This window comes from Nothoprocta perdicaria, unplaced genomic scaffold (assembly GCF_003342845.1).
Source record: "Nothoprocta perdicaria isolate Ctin4 unplaced genomic scaffold, notPer1 scaffold_53, whole genome shotgun sequence".
Classification (NCBI taxonomy): Eukaryota; Metazoa; Chordata; class Aves; order Tinamiformes; family Tinamidae; genus Nothoprocta; species Nothoprocta perdicaria.
The window spans coordinates 2,021,671-2,048,686 of NW_020455788.1; the positions used below are offsets into that span (position 1 = coordinate 2,021,671).

The 27,016-nt window shown below is 43.4% G+C and overlaps 1 protein-coding gene across 3 annotated transcripts in view; it reads right to left on the minus strand.

Moving 5' to 3' along the window:
• Positions 1-2,785: 2,785 nt before the first annotated feature.
• The window catches only part of STON2 (stonin 2), a 50,478-nt gene continuing 26,247 nt past the window's right edge, over positions 2,786-27,016 (minus strand). For 2 of the 3 annotated variants that reach the window (XM_026048274.1, XM_026048272.1), the window contains exons 6-8: positions 9,752-11,590; positions 5,000-5,202; positions 2,786-3,885 (exon numbers count right to left, since the gene is read on the minus strand). In XM_026048274.1, coding sequence (XP_025904059.1) covers positions 3,802-3,885; positions 5,000-5,202; positions 9,752-11,590 — 2,126 coding nt within the window. In that variant the 3' untranslated portion in view covers positions 2,786-3,801. The remainder of the gene's footprint in view (positions 3,886-4,999; positions 5,203-9,751; positions 11,591-27,016) is intronic. The other variant, XM_026048275.1, reaches the window with a different exon arrangement.

A 27,016-nucleotide genomic window follows, 5' to 3' on the forward strand; every position in this document is an offset into this window, starting at 1 on the left:
AGCAGCTATGGCTGCTGTCAAGAAGCTTCGTATCTCGCACAGGTTTCATTTAGGTGGCAGAAGAGGACAAGGCCCTGCAGGGAGCAGTTCCACAGCTGAAAACGGTTAGAAACGGGAGTTAACAAGTCACTGGAAAGAAATTTGCAACCTTGGAAACAAAGAYGGTCAACCGAACTTGGATGTCTTGCCAAGTAAGTGTCAGTCAGTAACACACCAGAAAAGGCAAAATATTTCTGCAGTTCCTTATGGAATTTATACTAAGAAGAACCTAAAATCTGTCTCTCCTTCATGGGATGCCTATTTTTGACTCTAAATAAGTAATTTTAAAGGACACAAATATCATCAGTCTGATACAGTACTTCTCAGCTAATTTTGCCCTTTTCTTTCTGCTAGAGTATCTGCAATAAATAAATGTAAGAGGAGTTTGCTCAAAGATGCTCAGCTGCTCAGAGATGTTCATTTTCCCCTTGCAAACATACTGTTTAGTGTTTTTTCTATGCAAAATTGCTGGCAAGAGCTCAAATCTTGCCACAGTACAAAAATGAAATAAATCCATAATACAAAATAAGGGAAGATTTAAAGTGGGAAGAGCTTCAGGCAATAAATGKATGCTTGCTTAGAAGGCACATTTCCTGCATGGAGCATTTGAATACTACAAAGTTTTCAAGTAAACTAAGTAACGGTGATTATATCTTTCTCAAAAGGAGAGTTAAACAACTAGTTAAACAGATTCTTCCCCAAGTTGAAATCATCTCTGCTACAGGCACATCTTTGTCTTTTATCTAAATCCTTTCTGCTACTCTAAAACTGACCAAAATCTCATCCCCATCAACAATCTGTCCAAATTATTATATATTATATATCCACCTATGGATGAAGAGCGTTTGGTTCAAGCACCTACTGTTCATACAGTGACAGACATCAATCAAACAAGAACATTGGGACCCTCTAAAAAGGCCCTGAGACCCCAGAGTTCAAATTCTTAGTGCTCTGAATGGGCCTGGACTGAAGCAAGCACTCGCAGCCACAGCTGCTGGTATCAGCAAGAGGTTTTCTATACAATCTGGTGCTTAGTACACCATTATTTTTTTGAAAGAAAAAAATATCTAACCACTTACTTTAGTGCCTTAATGGGAAATAAGGCCTTTTGAAAAATCTGGCCAAGGTTAATCATACTAAATGTTGAAAATTCAATGGCAGGAATATTGGAAGGATATTCCCAAAGGCCAAAATGGACTAAAATAGCTTTTGTTGTTGCTGCTGTTTATTACAACAAGCCATGGCAGTCTTCCAGTTTCAGTTGTACAGGCCCAGTAGCCTTGGAAGAGATACTTCTGTTTTACAAGTAGATAAGAGAGATTAGAGTCACTCCTATTTTCCTTTATGTTCATCTTTCAATTTGCTTGTCATGAAGAATTCTGTGGGTGGACTATGATAGAGGCTGCAGAGTTGAGAATTCAACAGAGATGGGAAATGATTTTGATTTTATCCTCTCTCTAAGAAGTGCAATATATTTTGGCTATTATTTGTGTTTACAAGGCCTGGAGAAAAATAAGCCAATTCCTTTGGGTCTGCAGATGAAAGCTGGAAATCTCCTTAACTGTTTCTTTCACAAAGCTCAAAATTTATCATCGATATCACCGAACATATTCCAGTCTGTGTCACTGACTTTCTTGCTGGTTCATCTCASAAGCTGTACTGTAAAAGCAGCAGAGAAAAACAGGAAGAATATCCAGAAGTTTTTTGAATGACTTTGAACTACAAATAATTAGTGATAATGAAGAACAGTGAGGCAAAAAGTGAACTTTGTACAGAGCAGTTGCCATGAAACTCATCATAGCCAGTCCGTAGCAGAGAACATGAATTTAGATCTGTGCTGTTATTTAGATTATTAATTCATAAATAATAATTATTTAACAGTAGTTTGCATCCACTGAATTTAAATTGCTTTTTAAAAATTAGTATCATTCTGTCATTTACAGAGTGACACAACAAATGACTGGCAAGCTCAGAGAAATTCTCTGGGCTCCGGTGGCACCACCTGCGCGAGGGCAGCCCCAGGGCTCATTAAGAAGTCCTTGCGGGACAGAAACTCCGACCAATTTCCAGAAGGGCAATTTTGCATGTTCAGGTGTGTATATATATATAAAAATACACACACACACAGACATATATATATATATATATGTCTGGGTTGACCTAGGCCCAAAATGTAGCTGCCTATGGAAAGGCATTCAGACTTTCCAATAATTTGCTTTAGAGTCAACTGCTGCAGGTGTTTGACTAAGTGTAACTAACCTCCTGTTTTGTCTGGGACCTTAACTACTATAGTGATTTTCATGGTGCAAAATAAAATAGCGAAAGTAGAGATGAATCAGAAGTGAAAATCAATCTTCTGTTATGTGAAATGTAAAGTACTTTTTTAACTTTTATAAAAAGTTTCCATTTTAATTCATTATGATGCTCAATCGCATTTCCAGGGCCTTCCAAATACCTGATTTTATATCCAGCAGTAACCCTTGAAAAGATAGTTGGTTTAATAAATTACTTTTTCATATTTAAAGTTACTTCTAGACAAAATATTATGCAAGTCACAAAAACAATTACAAAAAAATAGGTATTTTCATCACTGTTTTGTCTGTATTATAGTATACATGAATGTTTTTTTTTTCTTTTGTAGTTTTTTAAGGAAGATTTAAGACCTGCTGTTGCTTTTGGCTAAGTGGAGATAAAAAATCACCCCAATGAAAGCCTAAAATTCTAGTGCTGAAAAAAGAAAAAAAACAGAAAAAGTTGAGTGCAGGTGAAGTTAGGGTGTTTTATAAAGATAATTATACAGAAATTTCTTGTATTGTAGGTTCAAAATAGAACATGAAAGTATGTTGCAAGGACAGACCGTACACGTACTGTTATTTTTCATCAGTCATCTTCCACATTACCCATTATCCAAGTCCAAGAAAACATTAAAAAAAAGTATGTGTTTTCCTTAAGTATCTTTTTACTAATGTCCCTTCTATATATCAAATTATTACATCAAATCCTGTGTTCCTAGCAGCTATAACCATGTTCAGTCAAGATAACAGAAAAGCCCAGACTTAAAAAAAAAAAAGAAAAAATGAAGATTTTAAGAACTGGAAATGTAGCTTGTCCAGGCCCCAAACGAAAATGTGCACTGTGACATGCTACAGGTGAGAGGACAAGGTGAACAGAAGAGCAGCTCCATCAGCTTGATGCCTACTCTGCTTAAGATGCAGAATTCCCTGATTCTCCGGAATAATGTTCGGGATTTTCACTCTGCTGACATCTCCTGCAATGAGACACTCTATCACTCTTTTACTCRTTGCTCCCTGGGTTTTATTAGGCAGTTCAGAAGGAAATGAGCCTGCCGATGACCAAACCAGCTTGGCACAGGCTTAGCAGAGAGGGCAAGTTGCAAGAGAGATGAAGGCTGCTCTCTGGTTGGGCTGTGGTGGTGGCCACGCCATCCTTAGACATCACCAGACGACGACGAGGCAACCAAGGCAAGCTTGGCTGCTAGCCAAGTCAGTTTGTCTATGAACCAACTGTACTTAAGTCATTCCAGCAAAACCCCAGGGGTCCACTTCAAACAAATCCCTGGTGAGCTTCTTCTCAAAGTATGGATCATCATGAGCAAAAATACTCAACACTCTGTGGAACATCATTCTGAAAGCAACAATCCATACTTTTTTAAGAACAATACCAAAATGCTGCAATTTCTTCTTCTGGGGCTGTTAATTCCTTCTCTGTGGCTCTTCTCAGGACTTGCAGAYTTATCTGCTTTCACTGTGTGGCACAATCATTGACATTTTCAGTATCTTCTCCCTTCAGATCTTCATTCAACTTTTTTTTCTGCTCTATTTCTACCTGTCAGGAGGAAAAAAAAAGAAAAAAAAAAAAAGAGGAGAACATCTGTAATAAGAATGGAGGAAAAAAGGAATCAAATGTCTTCCTTAGTGCCAGTTTGTGTCCTGCTTAGACAAAGAAACTCTTGGTAAAGCAAAAACCTTGYAGAGAGAACTCAAGGAAGGAGGACTGGATTTGGTTACTGTAAGATTTTTCAGTTCAAACAGGTTAATGATTGAACAATGTCAAGAAGACAATATCATGAAGACAGTGGGGCTCACATGAGTTTGTATTCATTACCATCCTCAGCTGAATCCAACCTAGTCCAAACCCAAATCAGAACCAACCTTACAGAAGATTAGGTGACCTCCTAAAGGGCAACAGATGCCTCAGTATTAATCTCTGCAAGGACTGGCATAAAGCAGAGAGATTCATTTACAAAATGCTTATCTACATTTGTGTTCAAAATTTCAACACTTCCAAAAATTCAGAAATAATCTAGCATTTAATTCTTAAGAGAGATATTTAGGAAGACCAAATATTGTTTCCAGGGAATTTAAGAGGTACTAAAAATATAATTGCAATTACWATTAAAATAATTTCCATGGGAATCTTTTCAGTAGGTCTCATCATTGCTCTTAAAGAAGACAGGTAGGAAGCCAGTTTTTCCCCTGAGTGGTCTGCTAACAAGCAAATTTTGGCATACTGAGATTCTTGGCAGCTATTACATAAGTGCTTTTTCCCATCTGCTCCTCTCCCTRGGACAGGCAAAAAAGAAATATCTAAGCACAGAAACAGTCAATCCTCTGGTCTGCAGTAGCACTCCTATTGTAGCTACTATCAGGACCAGCAAAACTCCCTGTTCACCCTCACAGGTTATCAGCTCCTCCCTGGGCCCTTTTTGTATGTATGCACTCCCTCCAAAMTGTGAGCCAGTTTATCCCAGCTTTACTAAGGGACAATCCAYGGCCTATTTGTCACGAGTCAGCAAGTTGCACATGAGCAGCTACTTGCACAGAGCCTGGCATGCAGCAAATTCGTACCTCATCTGCTCCTGTTATTGTGCTTTTCTGTCCAGTCTTCAAGAAAATGAACGATGCAAAGTAACCACGGTGAGCCCAGAGGCTCGTTTTACCTTGTAAGTGTAGTGTGCTGAGTAGTTGACCCACTTTCTCACATCGGTCTTGTCCTCCACAGAGATGGACCGAACGGTGGCTTTGGAYGCAGATGTGGTGGGCATGTCAAATTCCACCTCCACGTGGCGGACAAAACTGGAAGGCACTTCCCGGTCAGAGCCRAGCTCCAGGTGACAGAAGAAGCAGTGGGGATGGCCAGATGCTGGAAACAGAGAGCAAGCAGCCATGAAAGTCGTATGGAAAGGATCAGGAATGGCAACGCCTAGGAAGCAGCCTCCCAAAACTGCCTGGGTGAAATAATTCATAGCAGTTTACAGCATTTTACCTGTTTCAATGTCACTGGAGTTTCCAGATCAATTAACAAAATAACCTGTGACTGTCAGTCAYGCTAATTTGGTTTCAAGGGATGAAAGCACATGATGTAAATAAAGCATCAGAGCGTAGAGGAATTTCCCCTGTTCTTCTCCCCCACGTTTATGTAATGTAAGTCCGGTGTGACACATCCTTCTGAAATGTCATGTGTTCATCATAAGTAAAGGTGAGATGAAGCAGGTATTTTGCCTTTACTTGAAATTGTCACATTTTAGTAAAAGAAACTATACTGTGTAAGTTTACATAAATTTGCTACATAAGAGGAAACCTGTGTGAAGCTAGGAAATAATCCTTAATTCCTTTCACCAACTTCGTTCCCTGAGATGGCCAAAGCATCTGGACCGAAACTTGGCCAAGGGAATTGCTACAGCTGGGCAGTCCCTACATGGCACCTACACCCGCAGTTAACACTCAACAGAGCTGGAAGCAGGACCCAGAGGTGCAAAATGTGAGGACCCCTTGGTAACAGGCTATCCATTCTCCCTGTCCTCCCTGCACTGCTGGAAAGCCATTTGGGAGGAAGGTCTTAAGAAAAAGACTGAGCAACAAAGTTCRGCACCAAGGGCTGGAGGCAGAGGTGATTAAGCCACACAGCAGATGCACACGATGCTGCATAGATTTGATTTCACGTTTGCTGATTACCCAATATCATGCATGTAGTCTGACACAGACATAGTCTCTGCTATAAAGATTTTTAGCTAATTTTTGTAAACCAACTGTAATTTAATATCATAAATAACCAGATCTCATTAAACAGTCAGTTATCTTTGCTCTGCTGATTTAACTTCAATATCAAGGGATGTCTGAATTTATTTTTTCAATTCAACTACACAATTATCCAGTAATTTAATTTCCTCTAGTAGTAGTACCCACTGACAGAAACGACCAGACAAAACACTCCAAAACATTCTGAAGTTGTTCATTTAAACCGGATAAGCACAGAAGGCAATCAAGTGACCTGATTATGAAAGCTGCTCTTGCACYGAATCTGTAACAGAAATACTGAGCGTTTCCACGTCCATTCGCGCCATGCGTGCGAGGCACACAACGCACAGCTTCCATATGCTTCCCGTTTAGTTATCGGGCTCATTCAGAGCTTTTTCTCTAAAAAAATAGACACACTGGATWAAAAAAATGGATAGATACACTTTTGTAGTAAAAACAAGAGGAAATCAACAGACTGATTTTCTTTTGCGCGTCTTGCTTCTTTGAGCACTAACATTTCACCCTATCAATAATGAAGCTGATAATATAATTCATATACATGCTTGGGCTACCATGATTGGAGGCAAGCAGTTGTAGGCTGCTCTGATGCCTTAAATATGAATGCTGTATTTGAGGATTTAATTTACTCTGCTGCAGAAAGAATACCGGGCAGCATGCCTGGGATCCACAGCCAAAGGTCAGAAGTCCAGATCCAGGGTTCTGCCTAGARGCTACATCCCCATTTTATTGGAAGAGCTCTTTCCCACGACCGAGGCCTGTGTGTGGATGTTTTCATAATATACTGATGGTGGATTAAAAAACACATGTGGAGCCCAGCCAGTTGCAACTGAAGCTCTACAGAGCCTGTAAATAAGCCTTCTTTATCAACTGCTGTGATAATATTCACTGTGAATAGGAGAAGGGCAATAAAGTTTACCAAGCTGTTTTGGAAAGGGATTTTAGCGATGTACTTGGTGACATCCAGCCCAGAGCTGTTTCTCCAGTCAGCGCGCAGGCAGAGCACGCACAGTTCTGTGTCGTCCCATGCTTTCAAAGGTCTAGTCCTAAGCAGATGCCTTGGCTACAAGATAACAGAGAGGGCAGAGATACAAGAACCCAGGGTGAGAGAACCAGGGGCGCCAAGCCCTTAGAAAGCACAAAGAGAAGGCGCTGGGTCAGGCAGTGGAGGAACAGAAATAACTCGCTGCTGKTTAGGGCCGGGGCGCTGCGGTCTCCGCGCGAGCCCTCGGGCAGGCCGGGGAGCGGGACGCCAGGCAGGGAGACGCTCTGGGCACCTCACGGCCAYGCAGGGCCTGCGCTCGCCCACGCTGAGGGGACGGGAGGCGCGTGAAGCGACGCAACGCAAGGCACCCAGGGACCCAGGTGCCCCGGCCCTTGGGGACGCATGGGCTCTTTGCACATCACACGTCCCCAGAGGGAGCCCAAGAGCCRTCAGAGGTGAGAGGCAGGTGCCCAGTGAGCAGGCACCGAGTGGCAGCCTGAATAGTAATTCTTATTCTTAGTGCTTGGGACCCGTCTCCTTCACAGAGACTTCTGTAAATAGGGGTGGATGAGCTACCCTATCAACAGGGTTAGGGCTGGATACAGAGTCGAGCAAAGTGCAGATACAGAGTCGARCAGCCCACACACCTCTGGCATGTGGCCAGAAGTGTGTGCCAGGCYGGCCTAAGGAGTCAGACTAAACACCCTTAGCTCCCCCTAGCAAATCAGTACATCTGAGTGACTCCATCCATAGCCTTCCCTGTCTGATTTGTTGTTTGCCACATACTCGRAGTAAGGAAAACTCCAAGATGGGACAAGTACCATCAAGACACATAGAATCTTTGAAAGGCAAGGTCAGATTTAAACTACGTTTGGYCTGTACCCAGCACTACTGTGGGATTCCCTCCCCCTCACATGCCTCATGTGTGCCCTGGCCAAGCCAGCGCTCACACGGCCTCTCCTCCCCTGAAACCACCCCGACCTCGTGGCGGGGTGAGGAGCGTCGCTTCCTCTCAGGATGTAAACAGATATTAACTGCCCTGAGCGTCACATGGTGACACCGATGGCCAGATGCTCTGCGACAGGGCTCCAAGAGCAGCGCCAAGTCTGTGACTCATTTCCTCACCTATAGGCTAGATAAGGCCTTGACTGGGAGAGGCAAGACCAAGGAAACAATCTCCCTCAAAGCATCTCCCTCAAAGCAGCAGTGGGCAAGGGAACAGCAACGTGTAGCAGGCAACAGAGCCAGGAGCTCTGCTGCTTTTCCTGCTGTGCTACTGGCATGGTCTGTAATTGTGTGACAGTCTGTTCAAGTTTTCCCAGCTGTAAAAGTCTATACGTTATCCAGAGATCTTTGGAGAGTAGATGCCACAGAAGGCCCAATTTCACAGCGTCTCATTTATAGAGCTTGTGCASATGGCACCGTGAGATTTTCCTCACAAGCAGATTACTGCTCTTACACAGCCTGAGAGTATTTTTCACTGCAGTACTCCTCTTGAGCTCCAAAACTCTCATCCTATATCCTGCACAGAAAACATGGAGCCTTCATTTTTGACAGTGATATCCCTCCAAATTTGGATGGTGTAACCTGGCATCACTGGGTTGAAATATCACCCAAAAGCTTAAAAGACTTGTATCAATGATTTGCTGACACTGTTGCTTAATCTCAGGAAAAATAAATCTGGTACAATGACGAATTTTCTTTCAGGGAATCCTAACTATGCAACCCACTCAGTTAGACAGCTGCATTACTGCAGCATTATTTAACAAACAAACAAGCAAATAAACTACATTTAGTTTTCAAAAGACTAGTTTAGATTAGAGAAATCAGAAAATTGAATTTACTATGAAAAAAATAAACCTGTCTGGTCTAGCTTTACTGCTGACAGCAAATGAAAGGCAGGAAGCGAAAAAAAATGGCAAGGATGACCAAAGGGAACAATAGCTTGCTTGTATGATTTGAACATTTGATCACTACCATGTCACGAGAAACACAAAATTGTGGGTGTTATGTTGGTATTTTCTCTCGGGAGTTAAGCTATATATAGAACCTGCCTGCACTGATTGAAGAAGCACAGTCACATGCTGCTGTTGGGAAAGCTGTTTGTTTTTCTGTTTGCTTGCTTATTTGTAGTGGTTACACAGTGTCTCACATCCTCTTACAACTCTCATTCCAGGTACCTTACAGGCATCAGCTGCATATGGCTGAAATATACAGCACTGGCCAACTATACTTGGAAAAAGATCATATGTGCTAGAGCTACAGCAATTCATGTGGCCCTGTTAGTTCGGTCCCACATCATAGTATCTTAAATTTATAACTTACCTCCGCTTCTCATGACAGTGCATTGTGAGGCATTTGATACAGAAATCCCATAATGTACTCATAAAAAGAGATAGGAGGCATAATTGTGCATCTGCTACACCTCAACTGTCTTCTATCACCAGCAATGCTTGAAGGATACATAAAACTACTGCAGTGAAGGGTCAGCTAACTGCTCCATGTAACTAACTGGTGTACTACACCAGTGGTGTGTGTAGAGTGTGTGTACTTGGTACAAGTGGTATACTTGGGTGTGCTACAAATGACAATTTATCTCTAGCATTCCCCATCTCCCCAAATAGATACTTACTGTTAGCTTGCTCACTCGGAGCTGCTATGTACCACTCACCTGAATTTTTATCAGGCAGTCGGTTTATCCTCCATACGATGGAATTAAAGGCATGTTCATATTTGGCAGTTCCCAAAGTTACTCTCATTACTGGCTCTGAACCAGACACGCTGGTTGATCCAAAAGTGGCGCCCTTGTTCACCTTGGCTTTCAAGGATTTCTCCCCCAGGACGCTCTCCCTGCGGAAGTTCTTCACCCACTCGGTTGGCACAGGGTAGCGGATCATCACATTTTCACAAGGGACCTGAGTTAGAGGGTCACGGTTTGAAGAGAACCCAGTGGACATCATCAGCCAGCTCTGCAGCTCCACCTCAGCACCATTGATGCTGGCTGCTGTCCTCAGAGTAAAAGGCAACGTTTTCTCAGCAAAGACAGTCCTGAATCGCATCAGTTCGAATCGGCAGGCATCCAAAGGGTTGAACAGGATAATGCGGGAATTATTAAACACATCCTCATCCACACATGAATGGAACCGACAACTGTATAATTTAATCCACTTAGTGGTAGTAGTGGGCATTATGTCCTGCCTTGCAACTATTTCATTCCCTTTCATCAGGATGTCATTAAGGCCCAGTCTGCACTCTGCCAGGCCAGAAAGGAAGCTGAGAACATAGATATGGGTCAGCACACTGTGCTGGAGAATCACATTGTCTCCTTTGGCCAAGATGCCATGAAACTCATCCCTGACATCAACAGTGATTTCTTCTTCTTGGTAGTTCAGTCCTACTGTGCTCAGATCTGTCGATGAGGTGGGTAAGTTCATCAGTGTGTCCTGCACAGCGCTGATGAAGCTAAGGAAGTCTTCATAGTCTGTAGTCCCCAGCTTGATGACTTGCTCTCTCTCTGCTGTGTGAGCAATAGCTGGTTTAGGCTGATACTTCTTTTTCTCCTTGTAAGTGGTGCGGTCTATCCGCACACTGTGTATCCTTCCATTCTCATCGTAGTTCTGGAGTTTGCGCTCAGAAATCTCATGATTGATTTCCAGTTTGAATTCCCGGAAAGGCTTCTCCAGCCCTTTTTCATAAAAAAGCTGTATGCATCCACTGTCAGTCAACTTGACATATATTGGTCCCCAGTGCCTGGATGACATAATATTCTTCTTTTCTGGGATCCTGAGCATCATTGGCCATCCATCCTTTGGTTGAGCTGGTGCCAGGTTAAATAAATTGACATCCAGATCATGTGTGGGATCATCATCAGGCAAGGCAGGGCTGCTCACACGGTCTGGGTCTCCAATCTGGAGTTGCTTGAGCTGCTCTACGGCATCCGTGTGGACTACACTTTTATTTGATTCAAGGAAGCTGATGGTATCAGCTTCTTGGTGTAGAACAATAAGAGAGTCTCTTTGGCTTTTGCCCGGAGCACTACAGACAGAAGAGCTTTGGGAACGCCTGTCTCGTCTGTCTCGCTCCTCAAAGAATGAGCTGAATGGATTGATGGGTGAGGGTTGGACATCTCGCAGAGATTCATCCAAGAAAGGATTAGTAGCACTCCATGGTGGTGTTTCAACAGAAGGCAACTTGGTTAAGGAGGAAAGATCTAGCTTTTGAATTTTGGAGAGGTCACCCAAGGTGCTTTTAGGACGTTCTCTTTTCTTAAAGGATGCAGTGAGGTTAAAGTTGACATCTGGATTCTGTTTTGCTGCAGGTGGCGTGTCTGTTTTCAAGGGAGAAAGGTTCTGTGGTGAAAAACTGACCTCGTTGTCATCAAAAGTCACCCAACTGGGAAAGCGAGCTGTGGTTGGCGTAGCAGAATGCCCATTCATGGAGGTGTTGTTCAGCTGCCAATTGACAGCCTCCATTTCTACCTCTTCATCTTCCTGGAGAGATGAGGAATTGTCTTAAAAAGAAAAGAAATAAGAGAAATTTCAGCCAATTATTCTGAAGTTATCTAGTTCTTTTCCCTCAAAGAAAAAAAAAGTTGGTACAATACTTTGCATGCTTGAAAAAGATGAGATGCTTCTAAGCTTTCACTAAAATGAGAAAAAAAGAGCAAGACTTTAGCATTTGCGTGTTTTATGCACTCTCCTCCTTGTTCTCTTTTATTCTTTTTTGYTCCCATATCCTCTACATCCTCTACTTTTGAGGACAATTGAGTGGAAAGAAGAAATGAACGCTGAGGCAGGGCACCACTTCTTCACACCACCTCCATGTGCCCGCCTGCACTTTCACTGTTATTACAAAAGCACATGGGCTTATGGTAAAGGCCCCCTATAAAAGGGGYCTACGTAACATTTATTGCACAAGAGAGGCTCTATGGTTTACCCAGTGGCAAACAGCCAGTGCTTGGCCGTCTCCAAAAAAAAATCCCTAGAAGAAGTTGTGATCTAGGGATCACAACTAGGGATCTACTAGACAACTACAACTAGATTTARGGATTATCTAGGGATGATACAGCAAAAGACACTCCTGCCTGGTGCGGTGGAAGCTGTCCTCACAGTCTGTCACGTGTCACCCACGCTCTGCTCAGGTTCTGCCAAGATATTTCCCCAGAACCCTGTGCCATCCTTTCCTATTTCAGTCCCAGCTCTTTCTGGAGAAGATACCTGCAGYGGTAATAAGGCATTTTCCCGAACGAACATCATTTCTCAGAGTTCAGAGATTACAGAGTTTTCTTTCCCGGAGGCTGATAAATCAGAGAGCACCCAAATGGGCAGTCTGCGTGCAGTTATAAATGGAGGTTGCACCACAGCTTTGCTCTGCACAGGATGCAGCAGTGCTAGCTTGCATTCAGGTCTTAGGTTTTGATAAATACAGATCCCACGTTTCAACAAAGTCCACCATTCTTCAGTACAAGTAGAAAAGTGACTGCAAAAAGTAGTACTTTGGTATGGCTGTACATGGCCAACCTGAACATATTTTACAGTATTAACAACAAAACAAAAGCATTTAAGTCAGCATTTAAATTGTTACCACTTCCCCCAAAATAATGATCTGGAGTCCCCTTCTGCCTCACATATATCGTAAGTACCAAGATTTATTATAATGGTTGGGAATTATGCATGAAGCCGAATGACCTGGATTTGTTTTTCAAGCCATGACTTTGCGGCGGGGGTGATAATAATAATAGAAAAGCAAGAACAACAGCAGGAACAATGAATGGCTTTTACAGACTCTCCACACATTCCAGCAGATTTTCAGAACAAAAGTGGCACTGGTTTCAGAAAGAAAGTGGAGATCCTGCCCTTTCATTGCAAGGTTCATAGTCCCTGCTGCCCTACTGGGCACAGTGGAGGGTCCCTTATTTATTAAGTTTTGCCACAATCTATAAATAGATCTATATATGAAAAAAAGCTGATCATCTGCAAGCACGTCCTAAGGGAGCTCCAAAAAATAATTAAAGGAAAAGAATCTGATGCTGTGCTGATCCCTCGATGCCCACCTCTCCCAGTGCTGCTCTGTTTCATACCTTCCCAAGGACCAGGTCAGTTCTTTGAAGTCAAGCAAAAGCAGTGGAAAGATTTGATAWGGAAAATCCTGCTTTTATAGCATTCCTGGGAAAACATTCCCAAGTCCTTTGAGGACTTCTAGTACTCCTGCATTAAGTAAATACTCCTGCATTTCTTATGAYGGTAGCTTTTCCCTGTCTGCCATTGTCATATTCCTTTTTTCTGCATCTTTGATTTTGACTTGTGGAYGCACAATGTGATTCCCAATAGAGTACAGACCCTTCCAGGGAGTTTGAGCTAGGCAGAAGAGCAGACATCCTTGGGAGTCCAGGCAAAATAGACACAGAATTCACCTGTCAACATTTCTTTTCAAAYGAAACATTTATAAAGCATTATCAAACACCTTTCTTTCTCAAGGCGAAAGTAGAAGCACCTTCTGCTGCTTCCAAAGTTTCCACACAGTTGGGTTATACAAAGTTTGTTCTAAAAAAGACAGATTTTTTAGCTTTGTCTATGAGAATATATCACTGAAATCTGGGAAGGTAAAATAACAAGACGATAATGCAGCTTAGCATCCAAAGCAAGTTCCTAAGAACAAGATGAAATAGTCTGTATATCCCAAGAAAAATACTGGAACCTCTGTTATAAAAGTAAATTTAACATGATGGGAAATCTAGACATACTACAGGATGGCTCAGATCATGATTTGAGATTTTTCCCACCTTCACTTTTGAAAAGTTCACAAATACTCATGTTTCAAATTCAAAGGTTTTTCAGTCTGGCAACAGTCCAGTAGGTCTGGGAGGGAGCAGTTAAGTCCCTTAGATGAACAGTTAAACTCATGACTTGAATCCTTCACCTTCCTCAGTGTTTYAGAAATTCCCGTCTACAAAATCCAACAAGGAGTGGGCTTGCAGACAGGCTGCATCCACACAGAAAGCAGCTCCTGGCCGTGACAGGTTCATTCTGGACAAACTAAAGGAGATGTGGCTGAAACAAAGCAGATAGCTTTTCCTTCTCGGCTCTCAGATATTCCCTTACTCAACACACGATTTTGACGGATGTTTCTTGYAAAATTAAAACATTTTAAATGTGTGATGGACCCAGCGGGATGCCAGTGTGGCAGGTGGCTGCAGCCCAGCAGCCAGGCCCGGCCGAGGGGCCGAGGGGGCGCAGGGGCTCGGGCCGGGCGGCCGCAGGGCCGGGCAGCTCCGCGATCCCCCCGGCTCGCGGCTGCGGCCCTGCCCGGCCTTACCCTGTACGTGCCTGAACATCGGGACTGGGCCATGATGTGATCTGCAAACTGAGGGCCCTGGTGACCAATAAAACGCCCAGCTGCGCAGCACATTTTTCCTTCTAAGGCCTCCTAAATTTCTCCTACTTTTACAAGGGTTCAGCAGAACAGGGGTTAATCATTTCCGTATGAGAAGCGGTATTACATTTTAATGGACACAGAATATCTCACTGTCATCAGGCTCTTATACCTCGCTACAAGGGAAGAAGGCTTTGGAGCTCTCTGTTTTTCATCTTTTGTTTCTCCCTTTAAACTATTCTGACCCAAACCAACACATTATAATAGCCAGCAGCTTCCCTTTACTTAGGCCTGGTTAAAGGGGGCCTCCAACCRTTGAAGGGCACTGGTACCTTGCCAAGTGCCCAAGCTACGCCACAGAAGTAGCAAAAACCACAGCATGGAGATCTCTCAAAAAGAAAGCCCGAGAAGATTATTATTCTGAGAAAGAGATCTGAGCCAAAATCTGCATTTCTAAATCTCTAAGTACTTGTCTACTTTGCCACTTGGCATAAATTAGCTTAGACTTAGCTTTATACCCASGCCATTTCTATTACGTGAATAAATACAATTATGTTCAATATATTTGAACTAATTATTCACTAATTTACTAATCCACTCCAGCGTGCAGTAAAAKATGCCGTTAACGTCATGACAGGCCCCAACGGGGCACTTTTGGCCAGCAGAACWGACACCAGGGCCTCCAGCAAAGCCCACGCTGCTGCCCTGCTGTTGGCCTCGCTGGGCCTCCTCTCAGCCTTCTGCTGGCGAGCGAGCCACCTACAGAAAGCCCWCGCGAGCTGACACCCGGCCGGCAGCGCTTCACACTCGCCCTCGGCAGCTCGGGCAGGTCCTGGGAACGCCAGTTGTAAAGACCACACTGCCCTGTATTCCTAAGCAGCGACAGGAGGGCAGCAAGTGCAGGCCAACGGACGCAGAGAAATCATGGATCAGGCTGTTGTGCAGTTAGCTCCACACTCCTTTCAAGTATTTTCTGTAAAGTCTGTATGTGGCCAATTCCTTGCATTTCTTTTTCCATCTCCAAGGCCCCTGCACTGTGCCTGACCACTCTTTAGCGGTCTGTAGTGTGTCTGATCTCCCAGAGGAGGCCGCACAGTTTCAGCGGGTGGGCTACCACGCTACAGCTCCGCTTCCATCCCCACCTTGGCAGTGCGCGGCCACCGCAGGCGGGCGAGCAGGACGCCGCACCCCCCGCGTCCTCCCGCCGTCGGGGTCCCTTCCCACTGTTGCATCTTTTGACTAATAAGAGTATAAATGTGGAAYAGGGATCGTTTCTCTATGGCAGTACCTAGCACGTGCCTAGGCCCTCCCAGTACTCTACCAGGCACGTCATAGTTTGTGATTAGAAGGCAAAGTCCCAGAATGATTTTCAGTCATTCGACATCATATTTTTTCCAAAMATTTTAAATTCTTGTTTAATAATTCAAGACAACTCAAAATGGGTATTTTATTTTTTGAAGAGGTTCATGCAAATATTTCCCCAAACCTAAATAGAATCGCTTCCACACTACATTTCATCTCAAATGACTATCCTGAATTCACCTAAAACATACTCTGTGTAGACRTCACATAAATCAGATACAAACCTATGAATGGACTCAACAATTTTTTCTGTAATATCTATGCACCTAAGAAGAGCTTGAAGTGTGGTCCAAGCAAGGAGACCAGGCCACCCTTGGAAGCCTCCCCATTTGCTTTGCTCTGCTCTGCTCACGGTGCAGTGATACGTGGCACTGTGTGACACCGATTCCTGTAGCTAAACAAGGCGGCAGCAGCGAAACACTCCGGGTATCAGTGGCAGCTACTGCCGCTCCAAGCCCAGGGGGATCTTGCCAATAGGTTGCTCCCTACGGATTCTGCACAGTCACCTTGCCAATGGGAAGTTACTGCCTATTTATTTTGCACAGTCAAAGGAGGATATCRGTTATTATTTCCACATGCTTTCTGGGTACCTGTGTTATCAACAGGCATACAGCAATCTTGCAGAAATACCAAAAAAAGAAAAAGTGCATTCCAGTTTGCYGGGCACATTCTCTTCATTGGCTTCAGAAAGGACTTCAGAGCGGGAAAAAGGGGCGATCYGTCTTTCTCAGGTGAGGATGATGGGAAGGAGCCAGAGGGTCTTGAACCCCCAGAGGACAAAGCCAGAGGTTGGAGGGTCCCTCTGTGCACATTCCTGCACAGTGTGAGTGTCTCTGCAAGGTATGAAGTGCAAGACAGCTGCTCACACAGCCCGTGCACTCTCCTCCTACTGCTTAATATATCACATAAAAAAATAACAGCAATCCTGGCTATCCTGCTTGTTGAACATGTCTCTATAAATATTTTGTTTTTAACTTTATATTTCACAGCACAACTAAGAGAAATTCAAAAAACACAAAGATTAAGTGACTAACAAATCAAGGTACAAGATGAAAGACCAATGTCACAGACCTAATCACTACAGTTCCCTTTCCTATTCCTTCTCCTCCTACCCAACAGGCTTCTCAGATCATGTTGAAAGGTTTCATCCTTAAATAACATTTCAGTTTATCACAGTGTGTCATGCTCTGTCACCGTGGCTCTTTGAACTTCAGTATCTAAATTTAGGCCATGTAGATCAGTGGCCTGATTAAACAGAGTGGTTTTTCACCCCGATTCTGCAGGAGGTCTCATCTGAACTACTCAACAGTCTCTTCCCAGTGYGTTAACAATAACTTACAAACACGCTTCCTGCTCTTTTGTAAACTACTGCAAATTCATCACAGTAGGTCCCAGAAGAAGTTAAGCCATTGAAAGAAGTTAAACTAGCRGAAATCACAAATAAATTCTCACTGGTCAGCTCCTAATTCTATCTGAAACACAATGAACCTCATCCACATTCAATGAATTTAGCCCCATGAATGTGCCTCTAATTTTTATAAGAACTGCTGTATTTCAATTTTAATGGAAATCATCAGGCAGATAATGAACTGAAGATTAAATACAAGCAAGTTGACTCGGCCTCCCACAGTTAGACCGTAGCAGCTCTCACMCCGCAAGGGAGCTATTGGCAATTCCCTGTAACACAAATAAAATCCCAAAGAACTCTAGAGGTTGGCATGGATTTTGTGCATTTTAGTTGCTGATGTYGTGCCATTTTCTTACCATTCTCTATCTACACAAACTTATGGATTTATGGGTAGGTAAGACTACTATACTTCTTAATGTGCCTTACTGTCCTGAATTACTTATTTAGCTTTGTCTCCTGCACTGACACTAATTCTTGGAGAGGGAAGAGAACATCATCCCAAGAGCCTGGCCTAGGCCAGGTATTAGACTGTGCATAGGAACGACAGTAGATGCAGCTGCACTGCAGTCGCCTACATACAGCGCTACGTAAGGGTCTTGTCCCTGCCTCACCTGCTTCCTTTCTCTCTGCTTATCTTTTGTCAACATAAGAAGCCAATCAAACAAAGTCAATCACAGCCCCATCATTATTCCTTGAACAAAGATCATGTTCAAGATAACAAAAATCAGTTTGCAACTTAGAAATTTCCTGCAACAGCTAGTGAATAATAGTCAATATTTTCTTTATGTTACATCTATGGGTTAGTTAAGCTGCTTGGAAAAGACAACATGAGCTTCAGATGTGGAATCACTGAAATGATATTTCAGCAGCTCAGAATCAATGTACAGGTAACTTACTTTCTGCTTACACAGATCTCGCAATTATGTAGCTTGGTTTTGGCTATAACCACAGGTTGTAAAAGTTTCATACAGGTTGTTCAGAATGGGCCTGGTTGTTCTAAACAGCACCAAGTAACTCCTGTGACTACTCCCCACCAGCGTCTAGACTAGTAGTGAAAAGAATGTAAATTTGTGAAGGATTCAGAGCTAAAATTCGGGATTCATTAGCTGGAGGAAAAAGCCTGAAGTCAGAAGACAAGGGTGGCATAAAACCTTCAAGGAAATCCTCAACAGCTTACACTGTCACTCCTCCTTGGTGTGTAAATTCATTGATCACAAGTGGCCATGCAGCTTCTCTGAAAATGTTTCACTGCTTTCTATTGCTCGTTGCCTCGCTAAGGAAAGTTGTGCAGGTTACTGCAGTTCCAAAGTACAGCGTCTCTCCAGAAGATTAGGAAGGTTGGACKAGATGATCTCTAGAGGTCCCTTCCAACCTTAAATGTTCTGTGATTCCGTGATTCTGTGATTAAAACTTTTATAACAATCTCATCAGATATTAGAAACATTTAGGTAGACAGTATCATTATTATTACCACTTATATTATGAATACATGTGTATCTTTCTTGCATAAAATTTTAAAATTCTGGCTCAAATTTATATCTGGATGTTTTGTTTCCAGAAATATATGTAAAATAAACTAAATATTTGAACGAGGACTGATGAAACTGCTATTGCCACAGTGCCCATATGGTTATATCTGCCATTCTCAACATYGTGGGATGAACAGAAGGCTACGTGTAGTGGAAGAATTTTCTTGCATAAGAGAGCTAAACATATTTGAAAGTTCCTTACATTACATATTCATTGGCAGGTGTGATCAGTGCAATTAATTTAGCTATCATTTAGTTCATCACATTTGATCTAACTACTGGCTATCTCAAAATAGCTAATGATAATAAGGAATTTAAAAAGGGAACACAATTTTCCTGGTAATAAGTAAAGACATTATGAACTGTGAGCACTTACCACTAAAAAAGCAGCTTTCTTCCATGTTTTGGGAAAGAATGCTATGTTGAAGGAAAACTGAATCCTATACATGATACTCATCTAATGCACTAAAAATATGTCGTGTTGTCCTCTTATGTGCAAAATATAGGGAATCCCAAAAATACTGCGGAAAAGAAGGATGCTCAGGTTAAGCACATTTGAGATTCATTGATCTACAAAGCCCATATTTCTCCTGTTGATCAGTTTGTGTTCTTCCATTAGCTGACCAGAAGGTGGTACATTAAGACTAATACAATYACAGTTAGTCTTCAAGGTTTTTCCAAGATTTTGGCGAGACAATGTCGGTTCAAAGAATATACAACATTCACGGGACCTAAAACTCCCGTTTTAWAATTAGGAATAATTCGAGCCAAGTTATGGACTGATGTGAGGTAAGTGGTGCAGAGAACATGAAAAACTGCTTGGTTTTCCTTAGAGCTTTTTTTTTTTATTATTTAACACAGCTAATATACTCACAAAGTAATCATCTGAAAAACAAAGTGCACACACATGATTCATAAATTATTACAGAGCAATTTCTTTTGCATCCTTGATGACGTATCATCGGGCATGACTGGTATTTTGTACCACTGTGTCACCTAACCTGGTTCTCAACAAGCAGAGGCTCTGCAGACGGTGACTGCACCCCTGTGCCAGCCACTCTTACTGGGAATCGTGGGGCATTTAAGTTCCCAATTTGGCTAGGTGGGACGACGTCTGTATGCCAGCGAATAGAGCAGAGCTGGGAAATATRCAGCTGCATCTGTCCCAATGCAGGGATCAGTAAGAAGACTGAATGAAGAATGAATTCCTCTGCTTATCTTTTATCCAAAAGGAGAAAAAGGGACAAACATAAACAGCAGACGACGCATGCGTGGCATATTTTAAAAGCAGTTCTTTGCAAAGCACGTATGTAAAGAGAAACTAAGATGGTTTGTGTCTGAAGGGACTTTGGACTTTGCTTCAATCCACAACGCCCTGCTTCACCCTTGACTTTATGCAGCTGTATGCAGATCAGATACTTCAGGAGTGGAATTGCCACTGAGCTGAAAACACAAAGCTCAYGAAGAAACATTCAGAGGGTGAAGAAGGAAAGAGAAGTGCTACTGCTAGCCCAAGGAGTTTGGGGAAGCTCATGATATTTTGGGAAACACAATAAATCTGTGGCCAAGCCTAAAAATGCAGAGACAGGGCCCCTCTGCCTCACGGGAGCTGACAGCAAGCACGGACCAGCTCATGGACCCACACAGAGCCTGCAGGCACCTCTCTTGTGCACAGACTACATGGTACTTCCTCATGTCATACTCTTGCAAGCAACATGCGAGGGACCCATGGCACCACGGAGAGGCTTGCAGACCTCTCACGTTTCTTCTTCTGGGCTGGAGACTGCCCCATGTGGGGTAGGCTTGACCGCTGCAGGGCTACATTCATTATCACCAAAATGCATTATTGCCCAACAATTCTGATTCCTCACACATTTAAAAATAGCAACACTGGCTTCCTGATTCCTGCACCCAAGGTATTTCCCAGGATCAAGTTTTATATCAAGGCAGCAGCTCTGCTCCAGTTTGCCAGATTTGTCTGCATGTCTCTGGTTATCCAGGCAAGAGGCAATCTCACACACTGCCTTYAGCCTCAGAAATCACAACACGATTTACAAGTCATGCCACTGCTCAGACACCTCAAAAATCCAAAGACCCGCTTCCCAAGTTCTAAAGTAATATTCTGTATAAGCCTAAACTACAAGTTTAGGCATTTGGCTACCTGGTTGACTATAAAGATAGATTTGTTCCACAGACAGCACAACTGGTACATAGTTCATCATTGCTGGAGTTTTTTCACCCTGTAACTTATTATGCAAACACTGTATTTGTTTGTTTGTTTGAAAGGCCGGAGAAGCTCACGCAGCCATGTAATGGCAGTCAGTTTGGCCAGTCCTTCCCAACCCAGTGCAGGACAGGACATGGAAGCTGCAGCCTACGCTGAAGATACATCCATTAACAYGTGAGGTGCTCAGCGCTCAGGGGTGGGGAGTTGCAGCCAAGTCATATCTCAGCCCGCTTAAAATGTTACATGAAATCTGTCTTAAATTCTGATTTTTGGTTTTTTAGATGCACAACATGAAGGACTGAAGCTGGAAACAGTGTGACAGAAACAAAGACAGCAGCTTGATCTACATGTAATGCTTTAATACACGTAGGTGTCACTGAGGATGCATCTGCCAAAGCAACACCTCCACCCTCCACAAAAACGATAATCACAGATGTTTGAGAAGCAGCACGATGCAAAGGATTTGACACAGGAAYGGACTGAAAAGGCGTGGGAGATCTGAACTGTGCTGCTGTCTGGCTGACCTTCACTTGGGAATTCATGTTCCCTGCTCTGCAAGTTTCCTCTCTGTAGTAAAGCAGAAATGCTGATATAATGGAAATCGTTAATGGTTGTTGTCAAGTGTGTTTGATGAACTGGCAATCCTAATACCTATTAAACCTTGGGGCTTTCCAGGGACCATGCAGGATAAATGGAATAAGCAAGGGAAATYCTTTAGGGAATCAAATGTTCCTAGACAGCAGAAGTTAGGCCCCATGGCTGAGCCTAAGGCACATAAGCCAAGGAATTGCCTTRTGCATGAGCTGCTGGCTGGATGAGGGCAGGCAGAAAGCTAGAGAAGCTGCAGCAGGACTAAGGCTTTGACATCAAACACTGGATGCTCAAGTACAGGACTGTCTGTGAACTGGAAACAGGAGACATGGCCCTACTGCTTGTTCTTCCTCTCCGCAGAGGAACAGAGCACTATCCACACTATTTACAAGCAAGAAGAACTAAACCAAAAATACTAGAGCTAAGCTAAGAAGATTTCAAACAACAGGCAGCAAAATAGTCTCTGCTGAGATCCAGGTATGAGAAATATTTCAAGACAAAGAGGCACAGTTCCCTCTGCCAAAAAGAGGTTCAGACTGACTTAATATCGTCAGGGGGCAAAACTGCCCCTAGTTGGAAGGAATGATTTCTATCAGCTTTTGATAGTGACGCTTTCAAAACTATAACATGAATGTGTCTGCCTCACAAAATCCTGGAAGACCAAAAACCACTAACTAGCAGACATGCTGACAATAAAGAGATGATTACAGTATCTGTCTTGGTTTGCCAGTATTTCCTGTCCCATTTTGCTTCAAGGAGTCAGCAAGGATTGGGACAAAGAAAGGCCTGAGGCATTGAGATCAAGTAGTAAGGTGGGTGGGAAAACATTCATAAAAGAGGTTGCGATGGAGTTTTTTTCAGGACAAACTGATGAACATGGGGCTTGCTCCTCAGCCTGGGACCACAAGGGTATGAGGATTCTTTTAAATTGTGCACCAGAAACATCTAAATATTTGCCAGGAAGAAATAAGTTGATAAAACTAAGGCCTACGGGGTTGCTCAGAGATGCCAAATAAGAAAAGTTTTGCACTGCAAGAAAATACTGACAGAAGCCCTAGAGCAAAAGGCCTTACCAGCTCCAAACAGTTAGTGAAACCAGGGAATGCAGACTCTTGATTTAACAGGTCCTGGAATATGCTGCTTCTATTCAGGTGGGCACCATTTTTTTCATAAGTATTCTTTGTCTTTCAAATCTCTTTGCTCCTTGCTGAAGTGATTGCAGGGTTGAGTCTGAGTTCAGCATGATGATTTTTCATGTATTGAATTTAAAGACAGATTTCATATCTATGCTCAGTAAGATGTTTTATGGACACGGGACATAAGAAGGAATTCTTCCACCATCAGTAAGCTGACTTTAGCCTCATTTAAAGGCTAATCTAAGTTTTTGTCCATCCACAAATACTACACTCATATTACAAGAGCTGCCTAGGAAAGTACCTTTCTTGGCATGACTGTACCAGCAGTCACAGTTCCAAAGTCTGCCCTGCCAGGCTGGCTAGCACAGCCCACCAAAGACAGTCTCAGGAGTTCAGCGGCCTCTGCGGCTGATGGGGTTGAGCCAGCCCACTATTCACACCTGCACAATGAGAGGGCTCCTCATGGGTTAAGATGGCCAAAGCTTCTGGGCACGTTCCTCTCAACACACTTTAGTGATCTGCTCCTGCTATTAGGCAGTTTTAGAGTCTTGTCATTCATCTCGTGATACTTTTGGCACCTCATCCCTAATCTCAAGGTAGCCACCCACAAATCCAGGAGGCTCTGCTATAGGAGAATTAGTCATTTACGATATTTTGCTCTGATTGATCAGGCCATTCACCACTTGGCACACTCAGTGATCAGCTCCTCGCCTGGGGGTCCCTTAACCYGGCCTGTTCCTACAGCCCAGGCTCCAGCAACCACTGCAGCCACATTGTGCACCTATTCACAGCTGCAGGAAAGCAGCACAGCCAAACACTGCGCTGTTACCTCATGTCATCTGGAACTCTGTTTTCCCTTTGTGCATGTGTGTACAGCCAGCAGAGCACACCATTATTTAGGGCCGCTTCACAGAAGCAGGCAAAGAGGAATGATGCAGCCAGTCATTTCTTCTTCTCTCCCTGGGCCAGGRGAGTGTGTTTACAAAGAAGAGGCAGGCATGAACCTCACTGTTAAACAAGAAGGTCTCTCCAGAAGTGACCCTAGTACAAAGGCTGGAAAGGAGCAAACCATGCCATTTTCATAGTGAGAAGTGAAAAGGAAACCCCTGTTTCCTTCCTCTCTTCACAAATTCTAACTTCCTATATTCCCATTTCTAGCAGGCATCTTCTCTCCCAAGATACAGTTCAGCCTGGGTGCAAAATACACATTTGCAGTGCCCATGTTCTTTTATGCCAGTCCTGTAGAGCTTCTGCTGACTTCTAAAGTCCTCGGCAGCTTGCACCACCCCACAGCTGTGTATTCCCTTCTTCCCCAAAGGATGCTCCTCATCCTTCTGAGAGGGAGAGCAACCTGCCCCAGCATCTCTTTTTCTTTGCAAGACAGAAACAAAGAGCAGAGAATATTAAAATAATCCTGTGCAGAAACATAGGTCCCAAATATCAGCTATCTCAGTGTGATATAATAATGAACTGCAATATTTACATATAGTGTAAGCATACACATATATTACAGTGTGTGCCTACATATAAAGATATATGTATGTTTACATATATCTGTGTGAGTCTATGAAAAGAATAAATTGTTGGCTTTAAAGATGATATGGAAAAGGAATCCTGAAAGTTTCTGTCATGAAATAGCAGTTACTTGGAATGAGGTAGGTACTGAAGCTGGACGGCCCGGGGCTGTGACGCAGCCAGGACAATTCCTATACCAAACACGTCACAGAAAACAAAGCAGAGAAAAACACCTGCCTCCTTTTAGCAAGACCTAGCAGGTCTCCAGGGCACAGCACAAGATGAAAGCCCAGCAAGATGTGATGTGATGACAACCCTTCATGCTGTTATGAGCTGGAACGGGAAGCACTCGGTGGGCGGCAGCACGAAGCGCAGAACGTGAAGGCAATGGCGCTGATGAAGAGATATGAGGACCGCAGCACAAGATAATCAGAGATGGGAGCTGCAGAGTTTGAAAAGAAAGGCATACAGGCTACAAAATGAGAAAAATATATCAGTGTATTCCTATGGAAACATCCAAAGGAYATTAAGAATGGACAATAAAACTTAACTTAACTTGACTTAACAGGCAGTACAAGTATCCTAAAGCACTGTTTTACTACATTTTGCAGTTCACCATTGCAGGAGGCCTGAGAAGAGTTACCTAAAATGCCCTGCACTGCTAGGAACAAGAGTGACTGCCTCCCTTCCCTGAAGAGCCCCAGTTTCTCACGCTTCAAGAACAGGCCGATCACTGTCCAGGCAAGGAGGACTTTTTCTTCATGAAATAATGTTGCACAATTGTTTTTCTACGTTATGGACATGAGTTTGGGGGGCATTTTTTTTGCCTAGCGGTCTACTGATACCTTAGTGTGGAGAAAGTGTCAGAAAAAGATGAAGACTGTATCATCAGGATCATCTCAGCTTCCTTCAACTGGGCTAAGGTTGCTAGAAAAATAAATATATCTTCTAATGGGATTTAGGAATGTGATGATGGCTCTGCCCTTTTGAGCTGCGTCTCCCCTGTGAGTGCAGCTCGCAGGTTGATACCACTCACGTGGGTCACACCGAGGCCAAAYGCTAGAAATGAAAAGGTCAGCCAAGGGGACAAGGAGTCCCTCACGGAAAGCCACACAGGAAAATAGCATTTCTTGCAGGATTTGCTAAGGAGCATGAGTACAAACACTTTATGCTCATGAGGGAGAACTCTGCCCTTGTTCCAGCTTAATGAAGATGAAGGTTTCTACTTGGAACAAGAAAAGAGACTATACTGGAAGGGAGTGTGTTTATTTGAACCAGCATTTTAATACTGCAGAACAGCTGACAGTTTGAAAGACTAACTCCTGTATTTACTAACTCAGCAGGATCCTCCTCCTACCTTTCCCCATCATCTTTCCACACAACATAAGGAGGCAGCCTCAAGGAAAGCAAGATATCTACTTGACATGCAGCCACTTCCATGCTGAAAGCACGGCCTCTCCAAGCAGGGTGTGTAGGATCACTGCAGCTGATGATTTCTGATATGAAAAATGGTTTCCCCATAAAATAAGACTGAAACCCAACTCTTATCACAGGACCTGAGCAGCTATCAGATGGCAACAGCTCAACTACCCTGGGGTGAAAGACTGTGCCAGTCTTGTGGGCTCTCTATTCTCCTTGTAAATAGTTTCACAAAGAATCAGGAAGTAATTAGCAAATCCCAGCAAAATCTAATTATGCCTCCTCTCCTCCCTCGTGAAGTGGCATTTCAGAAAAGCCAGAATTATGCTACTCATCTCTCTCCTACAGTTAAAATGTAAATGAGTTGAGTTTTTCCTTGAAACTTTTAGTCCTGTTCAGTCCCTTCTTTGTGCCGGGCCTTTTGTCCTGGGGAAGAAGCTGCCTCGCTGGGAGCGGGTGGAAGGACAAGGAGCGAGCRGACAATGAAGCTGTCTGCAAGGCAGACGCTGCTCAAAGAGGCAACTATGGCTGAGAGGCTGCGCCCTGTTGCCATGGCAGCGGGTGAATGCGCTGGAGCAGCCCCTGGCATGGCGGCCTGGCCTACCGAGGTGCCGGCCTAGCCACAGGCTATGCACAGCCACCATGAATAGCAGGGAATGTTAACCCTTCCGTTCCCCTCTGCTAGCAAAGGGAAGAAGGCAGCATTTCCATGCTGGATAACTGCTGTGACCTCCTGATGGGAAAGGTAGAGAGGAACGAGGCAAAGCGTGTATYTAAAGTCCACTATTAGAATTAGTGCAGACCTTTACGAGAGGCATCCTGGGCTCTTCAGCTTGTGCACCCTCCCAGCTGATTGCAGAATTTGAAATAATTAGATCAAACAAATCACTGGTACCAGGGTTAAAAACACAGCATGTTTGTAACTGATACTCATCTGGTTCACCAGAAATAATAACAGAGTGGAGAAACTCATAATGGTCTYGGCTGTGCTCGTTTTCCAGGGAGCTCAGGTTGAGTAGGGGTTCTGCAACTTTAACGGACAGCAGCAACTAAGCCTGCAGGTTTTAGCCCTATCTCCTGCACAGCATGCTACAGTGTGAACAATTAGCAMGTCATTTAATGAAGGTGGCAACATTTCCTAAACACAGCAAATAAATGTAGCCCACACTGGTACTGTTATCCGCTGCAAATTATGTGTAGACTTCAATAGGAGGAGAGCTAGTGGAATTCCACATGCTTAAGCTCTACATGTCCATGCACATCTAGCGCAGATTCCACTCCAGAGATTCCCTGTTCAAACTGAGAACTTCTGTCTCCTTTTGCAATAGAGAAAGTTTTAGATGATCTTTGATTAAAATAGTAATAACTTTTTTATCCT